At 44.4% G+C, this 16,941-nt stretch overlaps 1 protein-coding gene across 1 annotated transcript; it reads left to right on the top strand.

The window, feature by feature from the left end:
• The first annotated feature begins 6,362 nt into the window (after positions 1–6,362).
• On the top strand, positions 6,363–7,410 carry LOC123162666 (germin-like protein 8-11). The gene is made up of 2 exons (XM_044580445.1): positions 6,363–6,550; positions 6,671–7,410. The coding sequence occupies exons 1-2, from the start codon at positions 6,433–6,435 to the stop codon at positions 7,231–7,233; spliced, it is 681 nt and encodes a 226-aa protein (XP_044436380.1). The 5' UTR covers positions 6,363–6,432; the 3' UTR covers positions 7,234–7,410.
• The last annotated feature ends 9,531 nt before the right edge of the window (positions 7,411–16,941 follow it).

The raw sequence follows: 16,941 nt of genomic DNA on the forward strand, positions 1-16,941 counted from the left end.
GTTCATCACAAGTTCACAACAACATTGTTGAAAGTGCATGGTTCATCACAACATCATTCAAGGTCCATAGTTCATCACAACAGCACACATAATTCGAAGTTCATCACAACAAAAGAAATGGCACGAGATGATCACGTTGACCTCAACAATCCACATGAGAAGATCATGTAGACATCCATCTTAGAAATAGCAAGAGCAACACCCACATGGCGAATATCGACATGTAACACAGATTTGTAAACTTGATATTCTCAATATGTCAAGATAGGAAAACTGAGACATGTAAAAACATTAGTTACCAATTGTTGTCACCCCCCACATCAAAAATCTTGGGCAACTTGATATTCTCAACATCGTCCTCCTCATCTTCGTCCCTCTCCTAATTATTTGTAAGTTAGCCACATACAAGTAATATACAGAAATCATAGAAGAAAAAGATAGGAACCATACCACCACATTGAAGTCCTTGTGAGAACCTTTGATATAACTAGCACCGCACACCAAGGCTTCCACCATTTCTGGTTTCAAAGAACTCCTGTAGTCATCTAAAACCACACAAGTAGACATATCTAAGTTTAAGCATAGGATGACAAGTTGACAAGCTAACATCCAATGTAACAAGTAGACATACCTAAAACTCTTCCACCCGTGCTGAAAGTTGATTCCGAAGACACGGAGGTAGCCGGGACAGTCAAGAACCTCTTTGCCATCATTGCCAATACGGGGTATCTAGGTGCATTCACCCTCCACCAATCAAGAAGATTGAACATAGGATCCATTGCCTCATTCAAGTCATCTAGATAGTTTCTAAGCTCACTTTTTGATGGTGTTGATGAAGTGGCTGATAAGAAGGACTGAAACTCACAATCCATAAGTGGCATCGAGGTACTTGTGTTGCAATTGTTCTTGGCTGAATCTGATTTGTCACCAACCCATCTGAATCTGATTTGTCACCAACCCCAGGCGGCACCACAAACAGAGTATCTTGCTCTTCCTCGTCCTCCTCCTCATCCTCTTCCACCTCTTCATGATCCTCCTCCGCTTGCTTATCATGCTCCATTGCCTAGCACACAAAAACAGCACACATGAGCTTGGACACACATATATTTGACTTATGGATAGCAAAAACATCACACACATGAGCTTGGACACACATATATTTGACTTATGGATAGCAAAAACAACACATACATGAGCTTGGACACACATATATTTGACTTTTGGATAGCAAAAACAGCAACACACATGAGCTTGCACAAAAATATATTTGACATTTGGATACCAAAAAGAGCACACACATGAGCTTGGACAAACATATATTTGACATTTGGATACCAAAAACAGAACATATGAGCTTGGGCACACATAAATTTGACTTTCAAAAAGCAAAAACAGCATATACACAAGCTTGCACAAATATATATTTTGCACGTACATACCTGCGAAGATGTAGCCTCCCTCTCATAGTAGTTTGCGGAGCCGGAGGCAACGGCGATTCCGGCAAGCACGCCAGCGCCGGTGGGGTCAGGGAGACGTCGAGGCGGAGGTTTCTTTTTTACCCTATACAACAACTCAGCGATTGGGACATTGCTGGAATCATTTGTCAACTTCATCGGCAGCCGTGTAGTAGCTGCTGCATTGCCCTTCCCATTCCCCTTGTGCATCCCCGAGACCGGCAACTTTCTCTTCATAATGGAGTCCAACGTCCTCTCTTTCTCCTTCTCCTTCCCACTCGCCTTCCCCTTTTAATTGTTCATTGTTGCGACGATAGGCGTCTGCACACACAGCAAACAACAAACGGTCAATCATCAACAACAGTAAACTAATTAGACATGGAGTGTATGTAATTTTCCAGCAACTAGATTTTTTTTCAAGCTGCTATGCTACATCAAGTAGATCATCAACTAGTTCATCAACAACAGAAAACTAATTACACATGGAATCAATGAAATTTTTGATCTATCCATCCATTCTACCCTACAAGTCCATCCATACGTGATCCATCCATCCGTTGCTGCTACATCTAGCCGTACAGACTACAATACATCCATCCATGATCCACCCATCTAGCCCTACATCTACCTGACCACGTATATCGATCCATCCATCCATCCATCCACCAGATGTGTACTAGTGCAGACAACTACGGCTAGGGTTTGGGAAGTTCGAACTACATGACTACATCCAACGATCCATCCATCCATTGATCCATCACATGCGTACTAAGTTCAGAGAGCTGTTGCTAGGGATTGGGATTTGGGAAGGAAGAAAGTACCTGGTCCGGCTCGTCATGTTCCGCGAGAAACCACGGGAGGCACGTCCGTCTACGTCCGGTGTGGTGAGGAACGGTCACGCCGCCCGTCGCCGTCGGTGCCGAGTTGGCGAGGAAGCGCGGCGTCGCTCGTCGCCGTCGATCCAGATTCGCGGCGTGGCGAGAGAGAGGTGAGGCGGCGCAGAGCAGAGAAAGGGAGAGATGAGAGACTCTCGCTGTGGTTGCTCGTGTGGTCGTGCCCTAATGCGATCGATGGTGGAATTGGGCTGGGCCGCAAGCGAGCCAGCGAGCTGGACCGGCCGAAACTCGGCTCGGCTCGGTCGCGAAACGTGCCTGTTTTCAGACCTCGGCCCGCTCGATAATCCTGTCGAGCCGAGCTGTAACGGGCCGAGCTGGAGCGAGCTTCGGGCCAAGCCGAAAAGCTCACTCGTACGTCCAGTCCTACACATGGGTTGTGTGTGGGCAAACATTATAATTGCCCACACGTGTGGGCTCAGCTACTTCGTGCCACATGCCCAACAAAGTACTACTCATCTTCACCCGACGCATGTGGCACGAAGCAAAAATGCCCACACATCCTTGGGCAGCTACGTTAGGTACTCCCGCGGGATGACGATTTAGTTGCCATCCGGATGGCAAATGTAGTTATCTAGGGATGGCAAATGTAGTTGTAAATGCATGCCAACTTTATCTGTTTTGGTTAACTATAGTTGCCATGTCAAATTTATGGTAGTTGCCGCGTGTAATCAAACCATAGTTGCTGTGTGTGATTAACTACTTGCCACATATGATCAAACAGTAGTTGCCATGTGTGTTTACCTAGTTGCCACGTGTGGTCCAACCATAGTTGCCATGTATGGTTAATCACAGGTTCCATGTGTGTTTATCTGGTTGCCACGTACGCGCAACTGCAGTTGCCGTCTTGCAACGAATTATAGTTGCCATGTGTGTTTACCTAGTTGCCACATACGTGTAGTGCAATTGCCATCCAACAACGTACGGGTGTCGTGTGGGCGAAATCAGTTCGCCCACACGCACGTGGACTAGGTGTTGGTTGTGTGGGCAGAAACTAGTTCACCCACACAACTCAGCTGCCAAACCGCGTACTGTGGGCGTGTGGGTGAACTCTCCAATGCCCACACACCAGCCCCGTCCTACGTGGCACGCGAATTCTACCTCAATGTGTCTAAATTTGTGCAAACTCGACTGGACGGTCATCCACACGTGTGGACGTTAGTCTTTAAAAAAAAAGGACTTCCTGAACTTTCTTCTCCCCTTCCTTGTTTTCTGTTCGTTATGCCCAATTATGGAATCCCTGTCCACGGACCCAGACGTTACCTCGTGGTCTTTGGAGCCTGTGGCTGCTGCCATCGGGTGACCAAGTGCTTAAGCGGAATGGGCCGGGGGATAGCCAATGCCAGCTGTGCTGTTGTGGAGGACCTGAACCATCTTTTCTTTAGGGCATGTACAATGGTTCTATCTTAGCAATGCCATGTAGGATAAATGATGAGGTGAAGGAGAGAGAAATCATAAGAGAAGGCTTGTCTTCTCTTAATTAAGAGAAGGCAAGAGATGATCTCTTAGCACAATATGTCTCACCATGTTTTTAGGAATAACTAGTTATTGAAGATAAGGCTAAGAGATGACCCATTGTAGACATGTTTGTTTGTCATCTCTAAATTACATACAAGAATTAAGATAAGACCGCTTTATCAACCATTGTACATGCCCTTACTGTGTGTCCGTCCAATTTTTGTGGAGCTGCTCCAGGGAAGTCTGGGGCAATAGCTGGTCCCAACCAACTTCCCTCACTGGCACTAACTAGTGTCCGGTTGCTCGGGCCAGGTTCACAGACTGATGTGGGTGAATTTTGGGACCTTGGCCTAGACTCTGTGTGGTGTGATCGAAATAAACTTATCATCGAGCATATTTTTCCTTCAAGGGCTAAATATGCGATTTACAAGTTGTGTGGCTTCTTGCAGCAGTGAAAGCCCCTATTCAAGTGGTGGGATAAGTTGACGATCGACAAATTGACGAGGAAGCACAAGGAGGTGGCGGCCAGGCTACTCATGATCCTTTATCCTCCTTGAGTCGTGGGCGTGTTGTGATGTAGCCCCCAGCATATTCTGAACTTTCTTTTGTACTTTTTTTTGAAGGCTTTCTTTTGTACTTTTGTTGTTTGCGTGTCGTGTGCTGGGTGTCTGGTGTTTGTGGACCTCTATCTCTTCAGTGGGATGCTTGTATGTTTGTGGTTGTTTCTTTATTTATAAAGCAGGGTAAATAGTCTTTTTTGGTAATTATGGAATATAGATCTCTCTGGTTCAAATTTTTATTTTATGGATGGCTCTATCAGTTGGGAGAAAATAAGTACAGTAGCATAAAGATAATATTTTTTCTTGGATTGTTTTTAGGAAAAGTTTGCTGAAGGGATTTTTTTCCAAAACATTTACGAAAATGTTTTCAGAAAAATCCATGTATTTATGAAACTGATAGGTGCAACCAACATACGTATTTGACACATGTATCTTCGAATGTATGTTGCGTATTGAAAATTATTGATATATTTTCATGACTGAAAACCATATGTGGTTTTTGGGAGAGTTAAACGCATGATTTTAGTAAATTGTTTTTTGGAGGTTTTTTAGGAAAACATGCTTTAGACGAACCTCTGATGTAGCGCGACTTGTCCAAGGTAATGTGTGATGCCGGGACACCGTGTACGGATAACCCGTTTTTATACACTGGATTTTTTTTACTTCCACAAAACTCGGTTTTATCAAGGATTTTTGTTAACTAATCCAAACAGCATATTAGGTTGTTACAAAATCAAGTTTAAGGAGACCGATTCTCCATAAACTTGCTATCCAAACAATCCCTACAAAAAGAGTCCAATGCATATATAATTATATATACTCCTTTACGGACATTTAATAATGTGTGGGACCCACATGTCATAGAGTCTGCTAAATAATATTTATATTGTGAATGTTTCGTATGATGTTCTTAATCACTCTACACTGTGGTATGGCTATAGTGCGATGATAGGATATAGCATGCCCCGGAGGTCGCGCAGCTAAAGCAAGTCAAGCAGACGACCTGCCCTCCTTGTGAAGGTTAACAAGGTTGAAATGATTTCAATGAAATGGTCTTGATTAAAAAAGAAACAAGGTTGAGATGGTCTATTATAGAGCGTGTATTATGAACTGAACAAAATTATATATTGAATAGAACTGGCGGGTTCTCCACATAGTTTGTATGGGATCTCCAACCATGACTACTTCTTTGCTTCAGACTCGGTCACATATAGACAACTCCATCAACAGTGACCATTTCATGTGTAGTATAGGTAACGAAAAGGGAGGTTACTTGGCCATTCTTATTCATGTTCGTCATGCGTGACATTGATGCACGCATAATCTAAGAAGCATTCACAATGTGCTCGGTATCTTCTTCCATGTGTACACCAGCAGGTAATTGCATGCATGATGAAAACTTATGCAGTATCACATTAGAAGCAATCGTTAGTGACTTTAGTGTTTGCGCAGATGGTGGGAAGAGTACCATTTCCAATTACTCAGCTCCCACTTATGACCAAGTCAATTGTTTTCTTCAGAAGCAAGGATGGAGCAAAAACCTATGTTCGCATAATCTCTGTCAGTTGAGTTTTGAAAAAAACATCAGTTCAGTTCAAGTTCAGCAATCTACATAGTGATTTTTTGGGGGCAAATTCTTGCAAATAAAATAACAAAATTTTTCTTCATGCTCATTTGTTAAGATTTTTGGAGGTGTGAGCAGAGGTATCACGTAACTAGGGTCTAGGGTGGTACTACCAAATACGCGTACATGTCCAGTAGTAGTTTACTGTTTCACACATGCATGACCAAGTCAGATTAGTCAGCCACTAGAACATATTAAAATGAAGTGGATGATGAAGCTTCCTAATGCTGCAGCTAGTCGGCATACTCAACCGGCTTAATGACCACTTCTATATGGCAATACAATCTTCTTGGACTTGTTCACAACCTTTACCAACTCTTTCCTGCTGCTATATATACACATACATCCTTCGTTATGGCAAACCACACAAGTACGGCAGAACACACAACCCACAAACGCTGAAACACCTCTCTAGGAAACACCACTCAACATAAAAAATCCCAATGGCCTCCTCTTCCAGCTTCCTTCTGGTTGCACTCCTCGCGTTGGCCTCATGGCAGGCAATGGCTTCTGATCCAAGCCCTCTCCAGGACTTCTGTGTGGCTGACAATAGCTCACATGGTATGTACTTCCAAGCTACCTTAGTTGCAAAGTCTAAAATTTGCATATATTCCTGTTACAGATAATATCTTTACAAGTCATCGACTTACATGCTTCTTTGTATTATATGCACCTATGCAGTACTTGTTAATGGGTTTGTCTGCAAAGACCCAAAGGAGGTGACTGCGGAGGACTTCTTCTTAGCGGCCAAACTTGACATGCCTAGGGACACAAAGATGAGCAAGGTGGGATCCATTGTCACACTGCTCAATGTCATGAGGATCCCTAGTCTCAACACACTGGGTATCTCCTTAGCACGCATTGACTATGCACCTTTGGGGGAGAACCCACCACACACTCATCCTCGTGCCACTGAGATCCTCACCGTGCTTGAAGGGACACTCTATGTTGGCTTTGTCACATCTAACCCAGAGAACAAGCTCTTTTGGAAGGTCCTCAACAAGGGTGATGTGTTTGTTTTCCCACAAGGACTCATTCACTTCCAGTTCAACCCCAACCCCTACAAGCCAGCAGTTGCAATCGCTGGACTTAGCAGCCAAAACCCAGGGGCCATAACCATTGCGAATGCTGTGTTTGGTTCGAAGCCGCCAATCTCAGACGATGTTTTGGCTAAGGCCTTTCAGGTGGAGAAGAAGACTGTGGACTGGCTCCAGGCTCAATTCTGGGCTGACAACCACAATTAATTAAATGTTGGACTACTAAACTAGAATTTTACAACAATGATATGTATTGTGTACTAATAAGATTGTTTGTTGTATGTAAATATATATGTATCATGTATTATTCATTTGATTGGGAGTTGAATAAATATTTGTATTGTAAGGCTAGTGTTACACACATGAGACCACATTTGAATCTTATCTACAAATCAAACCTTCCAGTTCTTATGAAAACAAAGGCTAGGTTTTGATTTATTCCAAATAGAACATCAGAAGTAAAATTACATCCAAATCTGTAAACCTTCTAGCGACGACCACAAGAACCGGAGCAAAACGAAGGCGCACCGCCATCATCGCCCCTCCATCACCGGCGTCGGCCAAATATTGTTGTAGTCATTGTGTTAAGGACTGTAATGCCCCGGACACACCCGACTGCGAGCGTTACTCTTTGTGTGATATACATTAGCCCCATTGATCAATACTAGTCTTTCCTGCACACTTTGTCCTCACTCTTGAGCACCTGGGACCAACTTCTCGGTTGGTCACCCATCCTGAAATTACTCCAAGCTGAGCACGCTTAACTTTGGAGTTATTTCCGAATGGGCTTTCGGAAAAGAAGGAATTCATAATTGATATGAGTAGTCTAGCATCCCTACTAGGGTTTTTATCATTTCTGCCACTAGTTATGTCTCACTACTCAGTTTTGCCATTAGAAATTACAACCGCTAAAAAATGCCATCGTTTCATGAGATGTTTTCTCAAAAATGCCATTAGATATCACAAAAATGCCATTGTTCCCATAGATGTTTCCTCAGAAATGCCATTAGACATTGTTATTGTCAGGTCAAATTCATTGACCATGTTATATGACAAAAATACCCCTATGCCCACATGTCAGATCTCTATATCTCACAATGATAAGTGTTGACCTCACTTGTTCGCAGTAAGCAAGCGGATAATTTTAGAGAAAATAAGAACGTTGTTGGGATCAAGTGGGACCCACACTTTTTTGTAGTGAGATAGAAGGAGAGCTGACATGTTAGTCTATAGGTATTTTTGAGCATGCGCCTAACGAAGCGATGGCATTTTTGACCAGTTGAAATTCCTAGTGGCGAAACTGAGTAGTGAGACACAACCAATGGCATAAATGATAACCCTCCCTATTAAGCCAGGCTATCACATACACCCCCACTAAGAGGAACCGATGTCCTCATTGGACCACAGGAACGTACCCTCTTGGCACATACGTCTGTGCATCCAATCCAGCACATGTGCCATGTCGTGTGTGCCACAAACCTCATGCACAACATGACTGCGCACCTAGCCCGCAAACATCCATGTAACCGTGAGAACCTAGCTCTGATATCAACTTGTAACACCCCGGATACACCCGCCAGCGGTCGTTACTCCTGGTGTGATATAGAGCATCTGGCTCGCAAACATCCATGTAACCGCAAGAACCTGACTCCGATGCCAACTTGTAACGCCCCGGACACACCCACCGGCGGTCGTTACTCCTAGCGTGATATAGAGCACCTGGCCCACAAACATCCGTTTAACCGCGAGGGTCGACTCTGATACCAACTTGGAACGCTTCGGACACACCCGCCAGCGGTCGTTACTCCTGGCGTGATATAGACTGGCCCCATAGATCTATACTAATATTTCCTGCACACTTAGTCCTCACTCGTGCACACCCAGGACTAACTTCTTGGTCGATCACCCATCCTGAAATTACTTCAAGCCAAGCACTCTTAACTTTGGAGTTCTTTTCAAATGGGCTCCCGGAAAAGAAGGAATTTCTTATAGATATGAGTAGTCTAGCATCCCTATTAAGCAAGGCAATCACAAAGACCCATAGGACCAACGTATTAGAACAACAACCGTCACCGATGAAGAGAAGCATAGATCTAAATGATCGAACATACAGACACGACGCAGACGAACAAATACCGAATCCATTGTGGGAACTATATGTGTAAAACCTATTGCGCGGTGGACTTCATTGGGAGGATCATCCAAGACAATGCATGTGTCATCCACATGGGTGAAACATCGTTTAGTTATTGATATACCTGTAAAAAGGGAGAAACAAATCTATACGTCTAGCATTAAATATTCAAATTTTTATTTAAAGTTTAGTGTATGCAGATAACATGTTTGTATTTGAATATGATTATGGCCTTGTGGCTGCGCATCTGCATTGGCGTGGACCTGTGGGCTCGTGGACCATGCCATACATAGGTCTCTATGAATGCACATCTAGCTTTGCTAGATGCGTTAAGGGAGTTTTGGCTCTACGTTGACACTATGGGGTGGTACTCACTGATACATCTCCAACGTATCGATAATTTTTAATTGCTCCATGCTACTTTATCTACTGTTTTGGACTATATTGGGCTTTATTTTCCACTTTTATATTATTTTGGGACTAACCTATTAACCGGTGGCCCAGCCCAGAATTGCTGTTTTTTTGCCTTTTTCAGTATTTCGAAGAAACAGAATATCAAACAGAGTCCAAACGGAATGAAACCTTCGGGATCGTGATTTTCCAACCGAACATGATCCAGGAGACTTGGACCCTACTCCAAGCAGTGACAGAGGCGGTCACGAGGGTGGAGGGCGCCCCCCCAGGCGTGCCCCCCTGCCTCGTGGGGCCCCCGTAGCTCCTCCGACGTACCCCCTGCACCCATATATACTCTTGTACCCTAAAACTTCCAGAACAGAAGATAGATTCGGAGTTCCGCCGCCGCAAGCCTCTGTAGCCACCAAAAACCAATCGGGACCCTATTCCGGCGCCCTGCCGGTGGGGGATCCCATCACCGGTGGCCATCTTCATCATCCCGGCGCTATCCATGACGAGAAGGGAGTAGTTCACCCTCGGGGCTGAGGGTATGTACTAGTAGCTATGTGTTTGATCTCTCTCTCTCTCGTGTTCCTCTATGGCACGATCTTGATGTATCCCGAGCTTTGCTATTGTAGTTGGATCTTATGATGTTTCTCCCCCTCTACTATCTTGTGATGAATTGAGTTTCCCCTTTGAAGTTATCTTATCGGATTGAGTCTTTTATGAGAACACTTGATGTATGTCTTGCCGTGATTATCTGTGGTGACAATGGGATATCATGTGCCACTTGATGTATGTTTTGGTGATCAACTTGCGGGTTTCGTGACATTTGGAACCTATGCATAGGGGTTGGCACACGTTCTTGACTCTCCGATAGAAACTTTGGGGCACTCTTTGAAGTACTTTTATGATTGGTTGGATGAATCTGAGATTGTGTGATGCATATCGTATAAACATGCCCACGGATACTTGAGGTGACAATGGAGTATCTAGGTGACATTAGGGTTTTGGTTGATTTGTATCTTAAGGTGTTATTCTAGTACGAACTCTTTTATAGATTGATCCGAAAGAATAACTTTGAGGTGGTTTCGTACCCTATCATAATCTCTACGTTTTGTTCTTCGCTATTAGTGGCTTTGGAGTGACTCTTTGTTGCATGTTGAGGGCTTGTTATATGATCTATCTATGTTATTATTGTTGAGAGAACTTGCACTAGTGAAAGTATGAACCCTAGGCCTTGTTTCCTATCATTGCAATACCGTTTACGCTCACTTTTATCATTAGTTACCTTGCTGTTTTTATATTTTCAGATTACAAAAACCTTTATCTACTATCTATATTGCACTTGTATCACCATCTCTTCGCCGAACTAGTGCACCTATACAATTTACCATTGTATTGGGTGTGTTGGGGACACAAGAGACCTTTCGTTATTTGGTTGCAGGGTTGTTTGAGAGAGACCATCTTCATCCTACGCCTCCTACGGATTGATAAACCTTAGGTCATCCACTTGAGGGAAATTTGCTACTGTCCTACAAACCTGTGCACTTGTAGGCCCAACAACGTCTACAAGAAGAAGGTTGTGTAGTAGACATCAAGCTCTTTTCTGGCGCCGTTGCTGGAGAGGTGAGTGCTTGAAGGTATATCTTTAGATCTTGCAATCGAATCTTTTTGTTTCTTGTTTTATCACTAGTTTAGTTTATAAAAGAAAAGTACCAAAAAATGGAATTGAGTTTGTCTCATACGCTTCACCTTTTTAATATCTTTCGTGAGTATGATGGGAAGGAAAATTGTGCTCAAGTGCTAGAAGAAGAATTACATAGAATTCTTGGCTTAAAATATGTGAATGATGAGCATGATTGCAATGTTGTTAGTATGAATTCCTTGAATATCCATGATGCTAATGATATGCAAAGCTACAAGCTTGGGGACACTACTAGGGAAAAGCCTAGCAGCAACGCGGGTTTTAGGCCTATCAGTAGCGCGGGCAGGAGCGCTACTGATATGGCGCTACAGCTAATGCTTAGCAATAGCGCGCCTGGACCCACGCTACTGATAAATTGACTTAGTAGTAGCGCTTCTTCAGAACCGCGCTACTGGTAATTAGTAGCAGCGCTTCTCCTTTCCCGTGCTACTACTATTATTTAGTATTTTGTTTCTTTTTTATTTCATGTTGTATTCATACACCTTTACACAAGTTTTCATACAACAGGAATTTAGAGATTGTATTTACATCATAATGAGTTATTACATCACGGGGGGAAAGAACCGCGGATTAGTTTCAAGTGGATGTCCATCCACTTGAAACTAATCCGCGGTTCTTTCACCCAATGATATAATAATATCATCATCATCATCATATCATTAACAACTTAACATCATAATACATCATTGTCATATAACACCTCCTCAAGATCATCGTTTTCATCATTGACATCACATAACACCTCCTCAAGATCATCATTATCAACTCTAACACATTACCACATAACAAACATATTGTACCTCATAGGACCTATTACATTCGATTAAGACCTACTACATTTTCTAAGGTAAAATAGCAAAAAACAAGATAGCCCCTGACTCTCCATTATGGAGAATGGAGATTAGCCTGTCTCCAATTCTTGCCTTTCGCTGAATGTTACTTCCAAGAACCTCCTTGTGAATGTCCATACATTTCTTCCATTCTTTGATGAACATGTGTTCACGGGTTTTAGAAATCCGATATGCACAGGTGAGCTCCGTAGATTTACCTGACAGTATGTTCAGAACTGAGAGGCGACCATGCAGAGACATCAGATGAGGCACACAATCCATCGGGAGTTTCTATGGAAAAACATAATAATAACTTCGTAGTTAGCAATGATGTACTAGTTTTAGAAGTATGCAAAAGATGCACGGATGTCGTAATAGTAAAAAATCTTACCAGGGTATCTCCAGAGAAGTTACCGTGGTTCAACACATGCACTAGTGGCACGTATTCACCATAATTTGGAGGAGTTCGATAATAGTTATTGTAATTCTCAAGAAGAGTACAAAATGCAATCAGATGATTTTTCTCCTTATACGTTAACTCGGTGCCATCGGTGTAGTGGGTTTTATCTACCATCTTCCGCACAGTCTTTGAAGAATCAAAATAAGCTGTCAATGGAAATAAGCTATCAACTATTTTGAAATAAACACTATAAATTAGTTAATAACTATGTTTGAGAAACTCACATAGCGGTACAATCGGAAGCGTATCAACAAGGACCCAAATGTCCATATTGTCTTGCTCGATGTCAAGATCACCAAGATCCATGGTGACAATCATACCCTCATAAAAACCATACATTTTGCAAAGTGCTTCCCAATTTTGGCAACCAAAATGGGTTACGCTCTGAGCATTGCACAGATTTACTTCAAAATCCATATCATGATGGGTCCTTAGGTGTATTTTCTTTGTTTCGAAATTTTCATGGTCTTCAAAACCATCCTCTCCAAGACATAGCGTCTTGCATGGCATGGGATAAGCTAGTCGAATTGTAAAATATGAAAATTAGACGCTGAAATAGTTGAAGTCATGCTTAATTACGAAAAAAACAATTGTCGTTGTTGCGTACCGTTTCACAATCGAAGGTCTCCTCGAGCTTAATGCTGAAGCGCCGATCTTCGTCCAGCCGAACGAACCTGTCGCACATACCTCGATCGTCATGGCACCAGCTACACTCCCCCGGGAGACTGTCGTCGTCCCAGTACGACATTTCCTACGTTCATAATTCAAAGATTAAACTTTTACATATTCTAGCACAAGTCATGCCAGAATTCACGAAAAAATCCGGCAAGACCTTTGCTAAAAAAGGACATATCGAGCGCCTGAAATTTACCGGAATGGAAATTAATCAACACTCCGGCAAAACATAGGCCACTCGGAGATGTAAACTGAACATGAAGGGCCACTTGGGCAACCACATATCCTATTTGAGCAACAACACAAGATATACAAGGATATTTGGCTGGTCTCACCTCGATGTCGGAGGCGGTCGGTGAATGGGACGACGGCGGGGATGTCGGAGGGGGTCGATGACGGGGACGACGGCGGGGATGTCAGAGGGGGTCGGTGACGGGGATGACGGTGGTCACCTGAAACAATATAAGTTATCACTAATACATGCCGAATAATTGCTTAAACTAAAAAAGAACAACAAATATGACATGTTCAACTAGTTTTATTAATTCAACTAGTTCTTACTAAATATAAACTTAATATAAATAGAAAAAAACTAGTTCTTTCTAAAAATAAAGTAGTTCAACTAGTTATATTAATTATCTTACTAAAAATACATTAGTTCTATTAATTCAACTACTTCAACTAGTTTATTAATTTACTTACTAAACTAGTTATGAACCCTAAATTAACATCTACTAGTACTAACTAAATTAACATCTAGTACTAGCTATGAACCCTAAATTAACATCTACAACTACTAAATCTAGTACTAACTAGTGGCAGGGGGTGGGGGCGACGGAGAGGTAGCTAGGGGCGGCAAGGTCGAGGGCGGTGGGAGGAGGGCTGCCGGTGGAGGAGGGAGAGGGCGGCCGCAGGCGGAGGGAGGAGGGCGGCGGCGGAGGAGGGAGGGGCGGCCGCATGCGGAGGGAGGATGTGCGAGGAGGAGGGAGGAGGGACGGAAGGAGGGGAGTACCTCGGCGGCGGACGGACGAAGGCGGCGGCGGCGACGCACGACGACGGTTATCGGCACGGGGGGCGAGAGTGAGAGTGTGAGTGAGGGCGCCGGTCGTGTGCGTGGGGATAAGGTAGGGATAGTTGTAGCGCGTTTGCCGAAACGCGCTACAGATAATCAGAATAGCAGTAGCGCATTTCACATAAACCGCTACTGCTAAGTGTAACTATACAAAAAATACATCAATGCAAAAATATATTGGCCATCAATGATCTTTCTGTGTATAATCTGAATTGTCAATATGAGTCCTATCCGGTAGGAACCGGAGAGGACTCATATTGCGGCCACAAATTTTACACATAGAGTTCAGTGAAGACCAACTGGTTGTGGTAGTTTCAGAAATAACATATTAAGGTGGTAAACACCCTGTTCACGGAGCGAGGTGGGACTAAACTTGTGGGCTGATCTTAGCAGTAGCGGTTTTCCCATAAGTGCGCTGCTGCTAACTTCTATAGTAGTAGCGCTGTTCAATAAAGTGCGCTACTGCTATAACTAGCGGGGGGGGGGGGGGGCGAGGTCATGGCAATTATAGCAGCAGCGCGGTTTGCGGTGGACGCGCTACTGCTATTTTCCTGTCAGCAGCGCGTTTCTCTAACACGCGCTGCTGCTAAATAGCAGTAGCGTGGTATTTTAGGGAGCGCTGCTGGTAAGATTCTGTGTATAGGCTTTTCCCTAGTAGTGGGAAGCTATGTTTGATGAAGATGATATTTTTTGTCCCCCAAGCTTTGATGAGCAAATTTACTATGATGAAAGCATGCCTCCTATCTATGATGATTATTGTGATGACACGTATGCTTTAAAGAATAATGATAACCATGAAACTTGTCATCCCGATTGTCACACCCTAGCTAGTCATGCATCAGAGTGTGTGCATCATGTTTAAAATTCCATTTAATTTGAAATGGGGATTTGTGAAACCCTCAGAATCATTTCTGAAAAATGACCCAAATAAAAATTTCTCCAAAAGGGTCCAAGAAAATGCTCATGTTGCTCTCTGGAAATATTGGACAGAGATAAAAATCAAACCAATATTTTTAAGAGCTCATAGGTATTTATTTTGGGCATTTGGATTTAATGCATAAATATTTGCTTTGGAAATATATTAGTTATATATATTAATATATGTCCAAATATTATGCCAATTATAAAGGAGCTCTGGAATAATATATCTAGCTCCTGCAAAAATTGGCATAAGGTAAATAAATGATTTAATATATTATTTAAATCAAAACAAATGTCAGAAAATTAAAAAACAGAAATAAATAAAAGGGAGGACCTTACCTGGGCCTTTTACCTGGCGCCTCTGGCCCAGCCAGCTGGCCGGCCCAGCCCGCCTCCCTCCTCTGTCGTCTTCGTCCTCGACAGAGGGAGGGGAGTGTGGCCGGCGCGCGCGCGCGCCACCGCGCCACGCCACCTGCTCGCCTGCCTGCCTGCCCCTCCCCTCCTCGTCTCGATGCCCCGGACGACGCCACGCCCTCCCCTGCTCTCTCTCACTCTCCCTCGGTTCTTCCCCTCCTCTCCCTCGCTCTCTCTCTCACGGCCGAACACCACCATCGCCGCCGTTCGCCATAGCAGCCGTCACCGGCCACCCCTCGCCCCTCCGCTGAGCTCAGGAGCTCCGCCGCGACCCCCTCTTCCTCCCCACCAAGCCAAGCCCCTCCGGAAGCCCTGCATCGCCGCCCACGTCGCCGTTCCCCTCCTCGGCCACCGGAGATCGTCGCCGTCGAATCGAGAGCTACCGGACGTCCCCGAGCCCGCTAACCATCCCTGCAGCTCCGCGGTGAGCCACTGACCCGATTCCCCCTTGCCCCGTCGTCCCTAGCATCCTGTAGTTGCCGTCCCCTTGAGCTCCGAAGCTCGCCGCCGCCGTGCCTCGTCGCCGCCGTGGCTGGAGCCGTTGTAGCTCGAAGCCGAGCACACCATCGTGCTCCACACCTCACCAGGAGCACGTAGCACGCACCAACGCCTCCCCTAGCGCCCTGCATCGCCTAACCCGCCGTTGGCCGAACTCCGGCCGCCGCTCACGAGCTCGCCGTCGTCGGTACCGGCCACCACAGGCACGGCCACCACCACCGTTCGACGCGCGGGAGCAAGGGCTCTCCAACGAGCCCAAGCACGGCCTCGCCCGTGCCCTGTAGCGCGTTTCCCGCATCGCGCCGCCGTCTCGGGCCTCGCCGGCGTCATGTCGCCGGTGGGTTTGACCCACCTTGACCACGGCAGGACCCCCCTGTGTCCCTGACAGGTGGGCCCAGCCCTGTTAGCTAATTAGGATTAGCACTAACCGAATTAGTTAAACTAACTACCCCCCTGACACTGACCAGTGGGCCCCAGCGCCACTAATTCCTAATTAGGATTAAATTAACCCTGTTAAACCCCCCTGTCACTGACGTGTGGACCCCACACGTCAGGTTTGACCCCAGCCAGCCGCAGTTGACCGCTGACGTCATGCTGACGTCATGCTGGCGCAATATTTATATTTCTGGATTTAAATTAAATCAGGAAATTCCAGAATATTATTTAAACTTCAAAAATTCATAACTTTTATTCTGTAACTCCAAATTGGACAAATTATATATGAAAAATGATCAGAAAAATCCAATCTATCCATCTGTACTATTTTCATGCATGATCAAACAAGTTAAATTGATGTTTTAAGCAGAACAA

Source organism: Triticum aestivum, chromosome 7B, assembly GCF_018294505.1.
Source record: "Triticum aestivum cultivar Chinese Spring chromosome 7B, IWGSC CS RefSeq v2.1, whole genome shotgun sequence".
In the NCBI taxonomy this organism is placed as follows: Eukaryota; Viridiplantae; Streptophyta; class Magnoliopsida; order Poales; family Poaceae; genus Triticum; species Triticum aestivum.

What these genes read in the sequence shown, in the direction of transcription:
- LOC123162666 (XM_044580445.1), top strand. Translation starts at nt 6,433, where the DNA reads ATGGCCTCCTCTTCCAGCTTCCTTCTGGTTGCACTCCTCGCGTTGGCC. An exon ending in GGCTGACAATAGCTCACATG is followed by an intron (nt 6,551 to 6,670) that starts GTATGTACTTCC and finishes GCACCTATGCAG; the next exon opens with TACTTGTTAATGGGTTTGTC.